Source organism: Hypomesus nipponensis, chromosome 4 (assembly GCF_054491055.1).
Source record: "Hypomesus nipponensis isolate SF chromosome 4, ASM5449105v1, whole genome shotgun sequence".
Lineage (NCBI taxonomy): Eukaryota > Metazoa > Chordata > Actinopteri > Osmeriformes > Osmeridae > Hypomesus > Hypomesus nipponensis.
The window spans coordinates 14,547,501-14,565,000 of NC_140364.1; the positions used below are offsets into that span (position 1 = coordinate 14,547,501).

The following is a 17,500-nucleotide window of genomic DNA, read 5'->3' on the forward strand; positions in this document are numbered from 1 at the left end:
GAGGAAGAGAGAGGTAACCTTGACGGAGAGAGGGGGATAGGGAGGGATTGAGAGACAGAGAGACATTGACAGAATAAGGAAACAGACTGAAAGAGAGAGATTAGAGAAAAATGTGGGAGTGAGATGAAGAGGTGAAAATGTGGGCTGATCAATACTGTGTGTGTGTGTGTGTGTGTGTGTGTGTGTGTGTGTGTGTGTGTAGGCCCAGGCATATGCCTATGCGTCTTAGACCACCTCCCCATCTTCTAGAAAATCTGTTCACAACACTGGAGCTCTGATTCATCTCCACCGTGACATCATCAAATCTCCACAGCCAGAGAGAGTGGTGTATCATAGCGGGACTGTGTGTGTGTGTGTGTGTGTGTTTGTGTGTCACCATGTCTGTACTGTATAAGTGACATTTTGCTTGCCTGTAGCTCTGTCCTCTGTGCTTTCAGATTGATTTTCTCTTTGAAAGGGCTTCCCTCCGCCCTGCTGTCCCTGCAGCTGGAGGTCCCTCTGAGCTCTCACTGGAGCAGGGCTGGGGTCAGTGTGGGTGGGTGTGTGTGGGTGGGTGTGGAAGTGTGTGAGTCTGTTTGTATGTGAGTGTGTTTGAGTGTGTGAGTATGGGTGGCTGGGTGTGTGTGTGTGAGAGAGTCTTGTCTGTCTCTAGAAAGAGCATTCCTTCATCACTGTGATCTGGTATCACTTTGTGTTCCGTCGGCTGACCTTGTGACCTGCATCTTGTTTAAATGTCACAATGGTGGTTGATCATTCTGCTGGCAACATCAGAACCAGAGTCCCCTCCTCCTCTCCTCCCCTCTTCTCCTCCCCTCCTCCCCTCCTCTCCTCCCATCCTCCTCTCCTCCCCTCCTCTCCTCCCCTCCTCCTCTCCTCCTCTCCTCCCCTCCTCTCCTCCCATCCTCCCCTCCTCCTCTCCTCCCCTCCTCCTCTCCTCCCCTCCTCTCCTCCCATCCTCCCCTCCTCCTCTCCTCCCCTCCTCTCCTCCCCTCCTCCTCTCCTCCCTCCTCTCCTCTCCTTCTCTCCTCTCCTCTACTTCTCTACCTCCTCCCCTCCTCTCCTTTCGATCTCTTCTCTCCTCCCCTCCTCTCTTCTCCTTTTCTCCTTTTCTCCTCCTCTCCTCCCCTCCTCTCCTCTCCACCTCTTCTCTCCCCTCCTCTCCATCTCTCCTCCCCTCGTCTCCTTCTCTCCTCCTCTTTTCTACCTCCTCTCCTTCTCTCCTCTCCTCCTCTTCTCTCCCCTCCTCTCCTCTCCACCTTTCCTCCTCTCCTCCCCTCGTCTCCTTTTCATCTCCTCTAGAAACAAGCCACACACACACACACATACATGTACACACACAAATACACACATATACACGTACACACACTCAAAATATGTCAAGCATTTATGGAATGCACATTCACCGAGAACTCCCTATCTTCCACCCTCCATCTCTCCTTCTCTCTCTCTCTCTCTCTCTCTCTCTCTCTCTCTCTCTCTCTTTCTCTCTGTCTCTCTGTCTCTCTCTCTCTCTCTCTCTCTCCCTCACCCCTCCCTCTCTACAGTCATCTCTCCAAAATAAACCAGTAAATCGAAACCTTACATATTTCCTCTAAGAGCCGGGAGGCACAAGAAATGACCTCATCCCTTTTTAGGACGTCCGTTTCCTCCGCTGGGAGATAAGTCCCTGGTGAGCGGCTGCAGGGGATTGTGGGTGTTTGTGATGAGAGCCTGCAGTGATCCCTGTCAGTCTTCTTCTGTGGTCTGGGGCGGGACAGCCACAATCTGGCTGTGTAAACACGCTGGCCGCTCTCTGACTGCTACAGTCCTTAACATGTGTGTGTGTGTGTGAGCTTTAACAGCAAGACCATATGTGTGTCCCCAGCAGTAGAAGGAGTATAAAACAGGATATCTCTCTCACATCCCTGCCTAAAGTCTGTGCGGTGGTGAGAGAGAGGGGGAGAGAGGAATACTGGGGGAGTTAATTGAAGCATTGAAATCAATATCCTGTACAGTAAAGTAGCTTGGTGGTAATGGCATGTACACAATTGTTACTGCAGCGCGGCCTTCGGTAATGTAGGACCTTGGTGTGTAAAGGAAAAGTATTGATCCTGGAGTTAGGCTCAACGTTAAGCAGCCACTGGAGCACTTACCCATGTCTGAGGACATGACCTGGTTGTAGTTCTGTGGTTGGTTGTAGTTCTGCAAGAGGGCGTGACCGGTTGTAGTTCTGTGATAGGTTGTAGTTCTCTGAGAAGGGTTACTGATTGTAGTTCTGGGATTGGTTGTAGTTCTGTGATTGGTTGTAGTTCTGTGACTGATTGTAGTTTTCTGAGAAGGGTTACTGATTGTAGTTCTCTAAGAAGGGTTACTGATTGTAGTTCTTTGACTGGTTGTAGTTCTGTGATTGGTTGTAGTTCTGTGATTGGTTGTAGTTCTGTGATTGGTTGTAGTTCTGTGACAGGTTGTAGTTCTGTGATTGGTTGTAGTTCTATGACTGGTTGTAGTTCTGTGATTGGTTGTAGTTCTATGACTGGTTGTAGTTCTGTGATTGGTTGTAGTTCTATGACTGGTTGTAGTTCTGTGATTGGTTGTAGTTCTATGACTGGTTGTAGTTCTGTGATTGGTTGTAGTTCCCGGGGCTTCATCCGTCTTTAACCACGCTGACACGCTAATGGAGAAATATCTGGTGTGCTCGGTTTTGCACGGGGAGATTTATGGATCCATCATTGTCTGAGTGCAGCCGGGCTACGGCGTGAGGCAGTGTCTCCTGATGAATGAGGCCACGCTCCCCCTCCTGAGGGGAGAATCTTTCCAATTGTCTTGAAGGCGTGTGTGTGTGTGTGTGTGTGTGGGAGGACATGTATGTGTGTGTGTGGGTTTATGCGTGTCTGTGCACGCACGCGTGTGTGTGTTTCCAGGAAGTGGTAGGGAGAGAGTGCTGTTTGCATCCATTATTGGTTTCTCATTAGAGGGCCTAGATATAAACATTTGTCTATGTTGTACACCAGGCCGCTGCAATTACTGCTTCTCTGTGCGGCTCTTGCTGCCCTTTGGAAGTGAATTATGTGCAGATGAGAATCTCAACTGAAGTGCGGCCAGCATCAGACCCGGTCCAAAACGCCTTGTCCCAAAAAATCACTTCCAGAAACACTGGATATTCTGGGAGAAAGCACACAGAGAGAGAGAGAGAGAGAGAGAGAGAGAGAGAGTGAGAGAGAGAGAGAGAGAGAGAGAGAGAGAGAGAGAGAGAGTGAGAGAAAGAGAGAGAGAGAGAGAGAGAGAGAGAGAGAGAGAGAGAGAGAGAGAGAGAGAAAATGCGTTTATTTTTCTTGTTCGTGTGTGTATTAATGACCCTAATTTGTGATCACCAAGGGATAATTGATTAGCCAGCCGAGTTCCATTGATTGGGACTCAGCATCCTCCAACCCCCCCTCCCCCCTCGGGCGCCTCCTCGTTCCAAGTTCCCCCCCCACCCCCCCCCCCCCCCCCACCCCCCACACACACACACACACACACAAGCATGCATCTGATTGGGGCGAGAGAGCTTCATAAATAGAACTCTCACATTCCCCTGGCCATGACCTCCTGTCCTCTCCTCTTCCTCCCAGTGTGGTCCCGTCTCCATTGACAACGGACATGGGGAGGGGGGGGAGGGATATGGGGGAGAGTTATTCCTCGGGGGACTGAGCCAACAGCAGCACAGCTGGCTCCTACCCAAAGTCACTGGTCACTACATTACCCACAGTGCATAGCAGCTAGCTAGGTCCTGCTCACTCTATGCTAATGCTGATGCGTAGCATAGCAGCTAGCTAGGTCCTACTCACTCTATGCTAATGTTGTAGCGTAGCAGCTAGCCAAGCCCCTCCTCTGTCATCCGGCCTGCTGACGGATGACCTCAAGGTCCTTGGGGGGCGAGGGCGTGCCAGGAGTCATCCCTTATCAGAACCCTGGCCCTGGCTGCCGTGGGAACCGCTCCGGAACATGCACCATTCCCCCGCCCTGGCCACGCCCCTCGTCTCACTGACTAATGACACTGCCCCTGATTGGCTAAGAAAGGAAGGGATTGGTCAGCTGAGGAGAGGAGAGGAGAGGAGAGGAGAGGAGAGGAGAGGAGAGGAGAGGAGAGAAGAGAGGAGAGAAGAGGAGAGGAGAGGAGAGGAGAGGAGGGGAGAGAGGAGAAGAGGAGAGGAGAGAGGAGAGGAGAGGAGAGGAGAGGAGAGGAGAGAAGAAGAGAGGGGAGGAGAGAAGAGAAGAGAAGAGAAGAGGAGAGGGGAGGGGAGGGGAGGAGGGGAGAGGAGAGGACAGGAGAGGAGAGAAGAGAGGAGAGTAGAGAAGGAAGAGTAGGAGTGGAGAGGAGAAAAGAGGAGAGAGGAGGAGAAGAGGACATTTCTGGTGTCTGATTGTGGAAAACGAACATCTGCAGGAGAGACAGTTACCTAGCGGGCTTCAGTGAAACGGAACCCTTTGTCCTTGTCTTCCTCAACCCTCCTCCCCCTCCACACCCCCCACCCCACCTTTCCAACCGAGCAGATTTGTTTTCCGCGGCCTCTTGATTTTTCATCGATCTTTTTTTGTTCAAATATTTACCCCATGTGTCTGTCTCCGTGCAAAAGGGCCTCGGTGACTCCCTGGATTCTAATTTCACCTTCAAACTTTGCGAGCAGCTAAACGAGGTCTGCTTGCATATTCAAATCAATGACTTCAGCTGTTCAGGGGCCCGTTAAACAGGCCTCAAGGACAACACACACACACACACACACACACACACACACACCCTTCTGTGCATGGTGGAATAAAAATGCGAGGGGATTTTGATTTGAGATGAGACAGTCATGTTGGCTAAAGGTTGTGTGCTCTTGTTTACTGGTGTGTGCGCTTGTTTACTGTTGTGTGTCTGTCTGTGTTTACTATTATGTGTGTTTACTGTGTGTGTACATGCTCGCATGGGCACGTGTGTTTACCGTGAGTGCTCGTGTGTGTTGCGTGCGCCCAAGCATGCATCTGTGCATACAAGTGTGTGTGCTTGCTTGCGTGTGTGTGTGTTTAATGTCCCTGTGTGTGTGTGTGTGTGTGTGTGTTCTCCGGTATGTGATGCCTCCTGTGGTGTTGGTGCCAGAGGATCTTAACATCCTCTTGACAGGTAATTAGCACCCCTCATATCTCCCTCTCGCTAAAGTGCTCCTTCAGATGGTGCTCTATCTAGGCTGGTGTTATCAAGCTAACGAGCTAGCGTAGCTTAGCTGGAAGTGAGTGGCCAAGGCAATTGCACATCTCAATGGAGACCAAGTCTACACGTTTAGACGGGTTTACACACTCACTTGCCCTCGCAAATGAGCTAATCACCTACCAAGAAGTACAGTATGGTGGAATGGAATGGAGAAAAGTTGGACACGTGAACCAGTCTTCTCTTGGCAGTTACGAGAGCCACACACAGAACAGATACAATAAAATCTCTGGACACAGAAACAAATATCGTCGGGAAAACAAATCATTCCGGAACTTCCAGAATGTTCTTTTTTTTTGAGGGGTGCTGGCTGGTATATAAAAAATCTGCTTTGTGGAAAAATTGTTTATGTACTACTGGCACTTTTATAAATCTCTCTCATCCTCAGTTCCAGGCCTCTTAGCTTAAGCTGCTCATTACAGATTTGTCTTCATTACTAAGTGGGTAATTCACTATGTATTTTAAGATAGCAGTTTTTTTTTCTCTCTACAGCTCCTTTCTATAAAAAAATATATAATTTTCTACCAGTAAAGCAACCATACTTTATGGACACACTGTTGAAGAAAACTTTAATTGAAATAATGTTTTTTAAATGGATCCACTTTAAGCTGTTAGTGGCCATCACAGTGAATCTATCCTATTATTCTCTCCTGAGAGTTTAATGTTTGGGGAGGGGAGGGGATAGGGCCTCTCTCCTGACCTGGCTCTGAGGCAGAGCACAGACACAGGTTGAGAAGGGATCTGCCTGGACCTCTGTCTCCCCTCCAGCGCCCCATATGAAACACTTCCTCCTTGAACAGGATGGGTCACGTGCTTGGTCCTGAATATGGGGAAGCTACATGAATATGTGTGTGTGTGTGTGTGTGTGTGTGCTATTCTACTGTGTGTGTGTGTGTGTGTGTGTGTGTGTGCTATTCTACTGTGTGTGTGTGTGTGTGTGTGTGTGTGTGTGTGTGTGCTATTCTACTGTGTGTGTGTGTGTGTGTGCTATTCTACTGTGTGTGTGTGTGTGTGTGTGTGTGCTATTCTACTGTGTGTGTGTGTGTGTGTGTGTGTGTGCTATTCTACTGTGTGTGTGTGTGTGTGTGTGTGTGTGTGCTATTCTACTGTGTGTGTGTGTGTGTGTGTGTGTGTGCTATTCTACTGTGTGTGTGTGTGTGTGTGTGTGTGTGCTATTCTACTGTGTGTGTGTGTGTGTGTGTGTGCTATTCTACTGTGTGTGTGTGTGTGTGTGTGTGTGTGTGTGCTATTCTACTGTGTGTGTGTGTGTGTGTGTGTGTGTGTGTGTGCTATTCTACTGTGTGTACAATACTTGCAGTTTGTGTGTGTTTGTACACTATGCCAGCTGTGTGTGTGTGTGTGTGTGTGTGTGTGTATGTGTGTGTGTGTGTGTGTGTGTGTGCTATTCTACTGTATGTACAATACTTGCAGTTTGTGTGTGTGTGTGTGTGTGTGTGTGTGCTATTCTACTGTATGTACAATACTTGCAGTTTGTGTGTGTTTGTACACTATGCCAGCTGTGTGTGTGTGTGTGTGTGTGCTATTCTACTGTATGTACAATACTTGCAGTTTGTGTGTGTTTGTACACTATGCCAGCTGTGTGTGTGTGTGTGTGTGTGTGTGTGGGTGTGATATATCAGCTCTGTGTTATTGACTTTGTAACCGAGGGCGATGTGGTCAGAGGCCTCCTATTCTAAGATAATATTTCATACGTGACATTAAAAGTCACACACATGTTTCTCTGCAGGGTGTATTTATGTTTCTGTTTAGACACGCACACGCACACGAAATGTACATGCAAATTGCCATCGAGATTTACATATGTGTAACCGCGCATGAATGTAAATCGTTCGTGTATACCCATCACAACGCAAAGACGTAAACATGTTTTCGTGGACAGTACAGCATCACAGTACAGCATCACAGGCCTTTTGTCTCTCCAGGATTATTAACATTCCCCCGAACTGTACGCTTTATGGCAGATCATTAGTCCTGCAGGCAGAATATGAATATTAATCTGAATCTGAGAATAAGTAGGGAAGACGAGGGGTCAACCCCAAACAATTCTGAATATCCGGAGATAAAATATGCTGATTTCCGCCGACGTAATTAGGATTAACATAATTTGTTAGCTGGGTGAAGGCGTGAGTGATGCGTGGATGATGACTGACTGGAGATGTTAGTAATACTCGTCTGCTGGAGGGGCCAGGACAGAGTCTCGCTCATGCTCTGAGACCTCCAGGGATGTTACACTGTGTGTGTGTGTGTGTGTGTGTACGTACGTACTGTATTCTTCACATAATGACAGTTTGGTCTACATCTCTCAAATATAATACGTCCTGTCGTGCCGTTTTTCTTCTCTTTACTGTGTCCCCCCCCCCCATGTGCAAATGTGTGTTTGTGTGTACTGTGTGTACTGTGTGTACTGTGTGTACTGTGTGCACTGTGTGTACTGTGTGTGTGTGACAGCACAGTATCAAATATGTGTAGTCCATCACAGTGAGCCGGCTGTTAATGACAGATATTGATTTCTTGTTTGTGTTCCGCCATGTGTCAGAGACGACACTGAGATATATGTCTTCCCTCCTTCTTTCCCTCTCTCTCTCTCTCTCTCTCTCTCTCTCTCTCTCTCTCTCTCTCTCTCTCTCTCTCTCTCTCTCTCTCTCTCTCTCTCTTTGTCTCTCTCTCTCTCTTCCTCCCTATCTCTATCTCTCTCTCTTCCCTCTCTTCTCTCTCTCTATCTCCCCCTCTCTCTGTAATTCTAGAACACAGCAGAGATGGACTCTAGAACACTATGTACTTGTGCCTCCCTCGGAATGAGCATGTTTTAGAGATCAGAAGAGGCTTGCCTGTGTGTGTGTGTGTGTGTGTGTGTGTGTGTGATATTCTAACTGAGTAAAAGGTTATTTCCTGGTACTTGTGTATCCTGGACATCTTGAGACAGAGTACCTTGCTCTCGCCAAATGAATCTCCAGGGTCCAGTATGTGCATGAGCACAGTTTAGACACACACACACGCCCACACACACGCACACACACACTCCCTCAGACACATGCGTACAGCTACGTTCATGCTAAACCTACAGTGTAGAAGCTGTCTAATAGACGGCTACTTTTACTTTCCAGTTTCGCTGGCAATGTTCTACTTCATTCTATGACACGTTTCCTTCTCTGATCCTTCTATCCCTGGGTTCTGGTTGTATGGCCTAATGTGTTGTGGGTTCTGTGTTCTCTCCTACACAGTTTATGATCCTGATAGAAGGGCCTGTAGGAATGATTCATGCTGTCTTTCACTTTGAACTCTAGTTGACCCCTCACTTCGATCTACAATCCTCCCCATTTAGCAGCCTGCTGGTTAATTAGTGTGTGTATGTGTGTGCTTGAGTGTGTGTGCTTGCACGTGTGTGTGTGAGTGTGTGTGCTTGCATGTGTGTGTGCAGGTATGTGTGTGCTTGAGTGTGTGTGCTTGCACGTGTGTGTGTGAGTGTGTGTGTGATAGACAGGAGAGATCCACCCTCCGTCTTCTAATCGCTCAGTCCTCAGCAGCGGCAGCCTTAATCCACCAAACTTTAATTAAAACCAGCTCCACCTCTCCTCCCATACCTCCTGGGGACGCCAGGATCACTCCACCCATACTCCACCCATACACCACCCATACACCACCCATACACCACCCATACACCACCATACACCACCATACACCACCATACACCACCATACACCACCCATACACCACCATACACCACCATACACCACCCATACACCACCCATACACCACCCATACACCACAATACACCACCCATAAGCCACCCATACACCACCCATACACCACCCATACACCACAATACACCACCCATACACCACCCATACACCACCATACACCACCCATACACCACAATACACCACCCATACACCACCCATACACCACCCACACTGGGTTCTCTCTCCGCCTCCCTCCAAACCGAGTCAAATCTGGGGGGTGTAGTGGTGGGGGAGCGGGGGGAGGGAGAGGAGGGGTGGATGAGGGTGAAGGGGAGGGAGAGGAGGAGAGAGAGAGAGAGAGAGACACTCACACACATACCAACAGAATTGTTTAATTTTGAACTTCTTCAAGTTTTGGACGATCAGGAAAAAACTGAATTGTATTATTATAAATGAATGAGACTGTTTGCGAGAGAGTGAAAGGTATGTCCTGGGCACAGGAAGAGGAGCTGTGCCTGTGAGTCTCTTCCTGGTGTCTGTCTGGGCTGGGTGTTTACAGACAGCTCCTTTCTGGCCGGAAGCACCGGAACCTTCCCCAGATGAGCGTCAGTGTTGCCAGTTATGAAGCTCCTGATGATCTCACTGAGACCATCGTTACGCTGTCCTGGTATTAAACTCACCGTATATACCTTTCTCCCCCCCTCCTCTTCTACTCTCTCCTCCCCCCATCCTCTCCTCCCCTCCCTCCCTCTCCTCCTCTCCCTCCCCCCTCCCTCCCTCCCCCCTCCCCTCCCTCCCTCCCTCCCTCCCTCCCTCCCTCCCTCCCTCCCTCCCTCCCTCCCTCCCTCCCTCCCTCCCTCCCTCCCTCAATCCCTCCCTCTCCTCCTCTCCCTCCCCCCTCCCTCCCCCCTCCCCCCTCCTCTCCTCCTCTCCCTCCCTCCCTCCCTCAATCCCTCCCTCTCCTCCTCTCCCTCCCCCCTCCTTCCCCCCCTCCCCCCTCCTCTCCTCCTCTCCCTCCCTCCCTCCCTCCCTCACTCCCTCAATCCCTCCCTCCCTCTCCCTCCCCCCTCCTCTCCCTCCCCCCCCTCCTCTCCCTCCCTCCCCTCCTCTCTCTCCCTCCCTCCCTCCCTCCCTCCCTCTCTCCAGGATATGGTTTCGTGGACTTCGACAGTCCAGCAGCAGCCCAGAAGGCCGTGTCATCCCTCAAGGCCACCGGCGTCCAAGCTCAGATGGCCAAGGTAAGACCTGCTAACCACGTAGCATTCCCCACCCGCTTACACTGTGGCGTTAGCCTGGACGCTAACTCCTCGTACACAAAGGCTCCGGCCGTGACGCCAGCACATTCCCCTGGCTCCATTCTGACGCACACGTTGGAATGATTTGGTTCCATAAACACGTTTTACGGGGTCCCATTTCAGAGTCGTCGAATGACGTCTGCCAAAGTCCAGATCTCTTCTAGCCTGGCTGGAGTCTGACAGCGCAGGCACACTGACCCCCTCCACACCCCGCCTCCTGACCCCCTCCACACCCCGCCTCCTGCTCCCCTCCACACCCCGCCTCCTGCTCCCCTCCACACCCCGCCTCCTGCTCCCCTCCACACCCCGCCTCCTGCTCCCCTCCACACCCCGCCTCCTGCTCCCCTCCACACCCCTCCCTCCTGACCGCCTCCTGACCCCCTCCACACCCCGCCTCCTGACCCCCTCCACACCCCGCCTCCTGACCCCCTCCACACCCCGCCTCCTGCTCCCCTCCACACCCCGCCTCCTGCTCCCCTCCACACCCCGCCTCCTGCCTCCAGAGAGGCTGCTTCAGAGGGACCCGGAGGCTGGGTAGAGGCTGACATTAGAGGCTGGTGTAAAAGCTGATGTAGAGGCTGGTTAGAGGTTAATTTAGAGGCAGATAGAGACAGACTGCCCTGCAGTCAGCCCCTCTCAGAAGACAGTGCAGTGATTCATGGAGCCTGGATGGAGCCAGAAGCTGCTGTTAGATTACAGATAGATGAGCTTGATGTTAATCAGCACATTAACTGCAGCTGAAGCTGGTGGCCATGGCATCGCTACAGCATCATTACACTGGTCCTGGAGAGGGGGGGGGGGGGGGGCAGATGCCGTGGGTGTAATGTGAGTCGGGATGAATCACCATTAAGAGAGAGGTTGTTGGGGAGGGGGAGTCAGGGAGGGGGAGGGGGAGGAGGGAGGGGGAGGGGGGAGGAGGGAGGGGGAGGGGGAGGGAGGGAACCCCTTCATCCACTATGTATTTATGATCAGGATGATTTATTCATCAGACCAGTGCAGCAACTCTCAGACAGGGCCGTGTCTGCACACAACTGAAACCTGCTGTTGTTCTCTCTGTCTCTCTCTGTCTCTCTCCCTGTCTCTCTCCCTGTCTCTCTCCCTGTCTCTCTCTCTGTCTCTTTCTCTCTGTCTCTTTCTCTCTGTCTCTCTCTCTGTCTGTGTCTCTCTCTGTCTCTCTGTCTCTCTCTCTCTCTCTCTCTCTCTCTGTCTCTCTGTCTCTTTCTCTCTCTATCTTTCTGTCTCTCTGCTGTCTCTCTCTCTGTCTCTCTCTCTGTCTCTTTCTCTCTGTCTCTCTCTGTCTCTCTCTCTGTCTCTTTCTCTCTGTCTCTCTCTCTGTCTCTTTCTCTCTGTCTCTCTCTCTGTCTCTCTCTCTGTCTCTCTCTCTGTCTCTCTCTCTGTCTCTCTCTCTGTCTCTCTCTCTGTCTCCCTCCCTGTCCTCACACCTGGACTGTGGACTAGAACCATGGAAGAAAGCTGACTTTTAGAAAGATAGTAGCTTTTTGTTTGTGTGTTTGACTGTGTGTGTGTGGGTGTGTTTGACTGTGTGTGTGTTTGACTGTGTGTGTGTGGGGGTGTGTGTGTGTGTCTAGAAGCTACACTAATGTTCTCTGCTCACATAAGTGAGTGGGCGGGTGTGCTTTCATCCAGCTTAGTCTCTTTATCACACGTCTGAGAGACAGCACAGCTAGTTCTCTCTGTCGGTCTCTCTCTCCCTCTCTCTGTATCTCCCTTTCTCTGTCTCGCCCTTTCTCTCTCTCTCTGTATCTCTCCCATACATACTCACACACACGCCTGCTCACTGTCACAAACAAGTTGACATCCACCATATGTTCACCAGTATTCAGCAAGCGCTATCTATTCCCATGAATAACTGAGCTGCTTCTGTCTGTCTGGTGAGAATCAGAGCCTACCTCCGTTCACTGTGGTTTCCCTTCAACCACCTACCGGGAGAGCCACGCCCAGGCGGGACGCACACACACACGCACACACACACATACGCACACACACACACATACGCACACACACACACACACACACACCTGCCTTGCAGTGCACAGTGTCTGGGAGCAGAGCATTGCTGTAATCAAGTATTTTTCATCCGTGGCGCAACAAGGGAGGAGGGGAAGAGAGGAGAGGAGGAAGAGAGGATAGGAGGAAGAGAGGAAGAGAGGAGGGGAGGAAGAGAGGAGAGGAGGCAGAGAGGAGAGGAGGAAGAGAGAATGAAGAGCAAGTGGTTTTTTGATCTACTCTTCCTCCCTCTTTCCTCTCCACGGCCGTCTCTGTGTGGGACCACGGCCACATGAAAGGTTCTCATGCTCTGGTTCTGTGATCTGGGATTGTGACGGAGAGTGGGGGAGAGAGAGAGAGGGAGAGAGGGGGAGATAGAGCGAGAGAAGGAGAGGAGAGGTAGAGGGAGGAGAGGGGTGGAGGAGAGGGGGGAAAGAGGAGGAGAGGGGTCGAGGAAAGGGGGAGACAGAGGAGAGGACATTATATTTCTGTTAGGACAACTCCTTTAGCCCTGGTCTGTATCACTTACCCTCAGAGGAGGGGCTTAGAGTTTCCATGGTGATTATGAGTGTGTGTTATGGGCGGGTGCTACGTGTGGGCATATGCTACTTGTGAGTGTCTGTGTTTTGTAAGCGCGTGTGTTTGCTACCAGTGTGTACGTGTGGTGCCAGTGTGTGTGTGTGTACACATCCACCCTCCTCACCCCAAGCTGAGGTTTTCATTCTGCGTGGTGTTTCAATCACTTCCCCTCATCCTGGCAGGTGCAGGCAGACAGGATGATGGCTGCCAGTCTCTCCTCCGTCTCTGACGGCTGTCATCCAGCCCCTCTCCTCCCTCTCCTCCCTCTCCTCCCTCTCCTCGCCTTCTTCGCTCCCCCAACCTGACATTTCCCCCTTGAGCCAATCACGCTGAATTACGGGCCGATCGCCCTCGAGCGCCAGGGCTGTGGGAGGAAATACCTCCTGACAGCTGCTCGTCTTCATGCAAATCATCCCGCTCTCTTTTAGTTTTTCTGATAGAGCCCCCTTCGTGAAAATAAAAGAGTTATTTTCTATCTCTCTCTCTCTCTCTTTCCATCTTTTGGCTTTCACTCCCAAGCCTGCCAAGATAAGCTGCAGAATCCCATCTCCTACATTTACGATGAATGGAATAATCAAAATACTGCCTTTGTCATACGCGTTGGTGCATGCATAATTTAACTCGCCATACCTTGGACAGCTGTGAGACTAACAGAGAGATGGAGAGAGAGAGGGAGAGATGCAGAGATAGAGGGAGAGAGAGGCAGAAAAAAAACAGAAAGAGAGAAAAAATAAGAAAAAAAGAAGGTGGGGGAAGGGTAGCGTAGAGTTCTAGGTTGAAATGAGGGTGACTGTGTCAAAGTACTCAGGTGACCCTTCAGGCACCAATCAGAAAAAGGAGGAGGGGTCCTTGATCGCTGTGGATACGGCTGTCATAGAGATCAGAGCTGCGCAGCCTCTTCCTGTTTCCTGGGGCGCTTTGAGTAAACAGAGAGACGGACAGTACTGTGGATACGCCCTGGCTGTGTTGTCAAGCAGTCATGTCTGCTAATCCTCTCTCTCTCTCTCTCTCTCTTTTTCTCTCTCTCTCACTATCTCTATTGCTCTCTTTTCTCTCCATCCCTCTCCTCCGTCTCTCCCTCTACCAAAGTGACAGTGTGACACAGCTTACAGTACAAAGACTCCCAAGGTTCCTTTGTACACGCAAGCAAACTCTCTCACACACACACACACACACAGACTCACACACATGTGCATAATTCCATCTGTCTGTGTAACTGCATAAGGATGTTGAGATCAACATATAATCTCAACTCACACCCCTCACACACACCACACACACGTAAACACCCCTCACACACACCACACACACGTAAACACCCCTCACACACCACACACACGTAAACACCCCTCACACACACCACACACACACGTAAACACCCCTCACACACACAACACACACGTAAACACCCCTCACACACACACTCCAGCTTCCCAGAAGTGCTACTTTTTTGAAGGGCAAAGCCAGAGAGATAAAGAGAGAGAGAGAGAGCGAGCGAGAAGGATGGAGAGAGAGAGAGAGAGAGAGAGAAAGATGGAGAGAGAGAGAGAGAGAGAGAGACAGAGAGAGAGAGAGAGAGAGAGAGAGAGAGGGATGGACCATCTGACAAGCTCCAGCTCAGAGCCCACCCTCTCTCCCTCCCTCTGTCTCAGTCGTCTAATTGCGCTTCAATCATCTGCAGGAGCGCGGCGTGCGGTAAATTATTACACAGAGCAGAGAGAAGACGTGCAGAGAGAAGGGGGAACGAGAGAGGGAGAGGAGAGAGACAGGCAGGGAGGGAGAGGAGAGACACAGGGAGAGAGGGAGAGAGGGAGAGGGAGAGAGTGAAATAGATTAAAAAACTCTAGAGTGAAGATCTACGAAGAGAGAGATTGAGTGAGAGAAAGAGAGAGAGAGAGAGAGAGAGAGAGAGAGAGAGAGAGAGATTGAGTGTGAGATTGAGTGAGACACAGAGAGAAGTGGTGTGATGGAGAGAGGGAAAGCTAGAGGCAGATGGAGGAAAGGAGGGAAGGGCAGGACAGGGAGGGTGGGTAGGGGAGAGTGAGAGGGAGAGAGGGAGGAGGGGTGAGAGAGAGGGAGGAGGGGGGAGAGAGAGAGGGAGGACTGCCAGACTCAATGTCACCACAAACAGACGTTACAGCAGGAGACAGGCTCTAATGAACAAAGTTACAAACTTATCAGCGAGAGAGAGAGAAAGACAAAGAGAAAAGGAGTGAGAAGGAGAGGGATGGAGAGGGATGGAGATGGAAGGAGAAAAGGAGAGGGGGGAGGTGATGCAGCTATAGAGGATGTGAATGTGCCCTTCCACCCAGACTCAGAGATGCTCTCTCAACTCTATTGGCATGAAGGTTCGAGTTAAACAATGTTGCCAAAGCAGTCCACAGTGCAGAGACGCGTCATTAATTACACATCATAGAATTTAAAACAAACATTTCTAATAATGCCAATTTATAAATATCAAGAATCTGGTATAAAAAATAAAATTGTATTTCATGTGATTAAAATATATATTTTTAATACATTTTGTGAAAGCTAACATATTATATAGTATATACAAACGTACATCTCTCAATCAGACACGCTCAGAGTGCAGTCTTTCTCTTGTGTATACTCCCTTATCGCAGAGAGAGAGTGACAGAGAGAGACATGTATTAATTGCAATGTCTGGCCTTTATGAGCTTGTGTCTTTGAACGATGTCCAATCTGCTAAACAATGCGACTGTAATTAAAAATGAGATTGAAGCAAATATTTCTGTATGTGTGTTGGTGTGTGTGTTAATAGCTTTCTATTTAGCTACCAATTTAGCCAGAATGGCCATGGGCCTAAATGATGGTGTTTGCAGACCTCTCTCCTGGCCATATTGGTCTCCCTTTGAACCAAATATAAACACAGACTCTCTCTCAGTAACGACCCCAGTCTGCTGGTATTAGAATCTCTTTGATGTGGCAACTGTGTCCACCCGCTTCCCTTCAATTGATCTCTCTCCATTAGCGAAGCTGGGAAGTGTGTGTGTGTGTGTGTGTGTGTGTGTGTGTGTGTGTGTGTGTTTCTCTTTCAGAGGCATCAGGATCCACAGGAGAGCAAGGTGGGGAGAGCGTACGTGTGTGTGTGTGTGTGTGTGTGTGTGTGTGTGGTGTGGGTCCGTTTCAGAGATTCACAAAGTAGAGCAAGGTGACGTGTGTGTGTGTGTGTATCCTGTATTCCTCAGTTGATGTTGTTGACCAGAAATACAAGCCCATCATGGTCTAAATGTTGGGTTCTCTAAAGTAAAACCCCATCCTTCCTCCTTCTCTCCCTCCCTCCGTCCACCCTTCCTCCTCCTCTCCCTCCCCCACTCCTCTCTCTATTCCTCCCTCTCTTCATCCCTCTCTCTCTCTCTCTCTCAGTCCTTCATGCTAGTGTCTGTTCTGCTGCTCCATTTCAATTAGTCTTCATCAGTTACACCAATTAAATCAGGGATTAAGCTATTCAATGCAAGGCCTCCCTCTCTCTCTCTCTCTCTCTCTCTCTCTCTCTCTCTCTCTTTCTTTCTCTCTCTCTCTCTCTCTCTCTCTCTCTCTCTGTCTCTCTCTCCCTCTCTCCTTCTCTCCTTCTCTGTCTCCCTCCACCTCTCTCACTCTGAGCTATACTCTCTCATACATGTTTATAGAGTGTGTGTGTGTGAGTGTACTGGCTATTTACTGAACAGCAAAGGACTCCAAATGACAAATGACTGATTAGCCTGTCTCTATTTGAACAGCTTATCTTTCAAATACCAACACACACGCACACCACACGCACACACACCACGCACACGCACACTCACACGCCCACACCCACCACAGACCCATGTGCATACAGTAAATCCAATCAGAGAGGGTTTAAAACAGTAAATACTGCTGCATCATGAAGTCCATTTGACATTAAGCGTGCATATATTTCAATTGATTGAATTAGAAGGGATGTGTGCAAACACACTTGTGATGATGATGTGTATTCTCCTCCCTAAACAAACACTTATTCTCTGCCTCACACACACACGCGCACAACACGATTAACATAACCTCCCACCAGAGCAGTTACATATCCTTAGAGCTTAGAGCCTCCTCCCCTCTCCCCCTCCCTCCCTCCCTCCCTCTCTCTCTCTCTCTCTCTCTCTCTCTCTCTCTCTCTCTCTCTCTCTCTCTCTCTCTCTCTCTCTCCTCCCTCTCCCTCCCTCCCTCCCTCCTTCCCTCCCTCCCTCCCTGCCTCCCTTGCTGCTTCTCTGACTCTTCAACATAATTAAGACTCAACAGTAATGTGTCTCTCTGTCTGAAACTCCTGTTCAGCTCCAGCTGGGTCACAAACATCCTGTCACCTCTCTTCCCCCTCACCCTCCCCTCACTCTCCCCTCACTCTCCCCTCACCCCTCCCCTCATCCTCATCCTCCCCTCACCCTCATCCTTATCCTCCCCTCACCCTCCCCTCACCCTCCCCTCACCCTCCCCTCACTCTCCCCTCATCCTCATCCTCCCCTCACCCTCATCCTCATCCTACCCTCACCCTCCCCTCACCCTCCCCTCACCCTCCCCTCATCCTCACTCTCCCCTCACCCTCCCCTCATCCTCATCCTCCCCTCACCCTCATCCTCATCCTACCCTCACCCTCATCCTCATCCTGCTGCTCACCCTCCCCTCACCCTCCCCTCTCACCCTCCCCTCACCCTCCCCTCATCCTCACTCTCCCTTCACTC

General features: G+C 50.3%; 1 protein-coding gene across 1 annotated transcript in view; it reads left to right on the top strand.

The window, feature by feature from the left end:
- rbms3 (RNA binding motif, single stranded interacting protein) overlaps positions 1–17,500 on the top strand; it is a 133,947-nt gene that overhangs the window by 35,550 nt on the left and 80,897 nt on the right. The window contains exon 4 of the mRNA XM_084696892.1: positions 10,054–10,145. Within this exon, the coding sequence (XP_084553018.1) occupies positions 10,054–10,145 (92 nt within the window). The remainder of the gene's footprint in view (positions 1–10,053; positions 10,146–17,500) is intronic.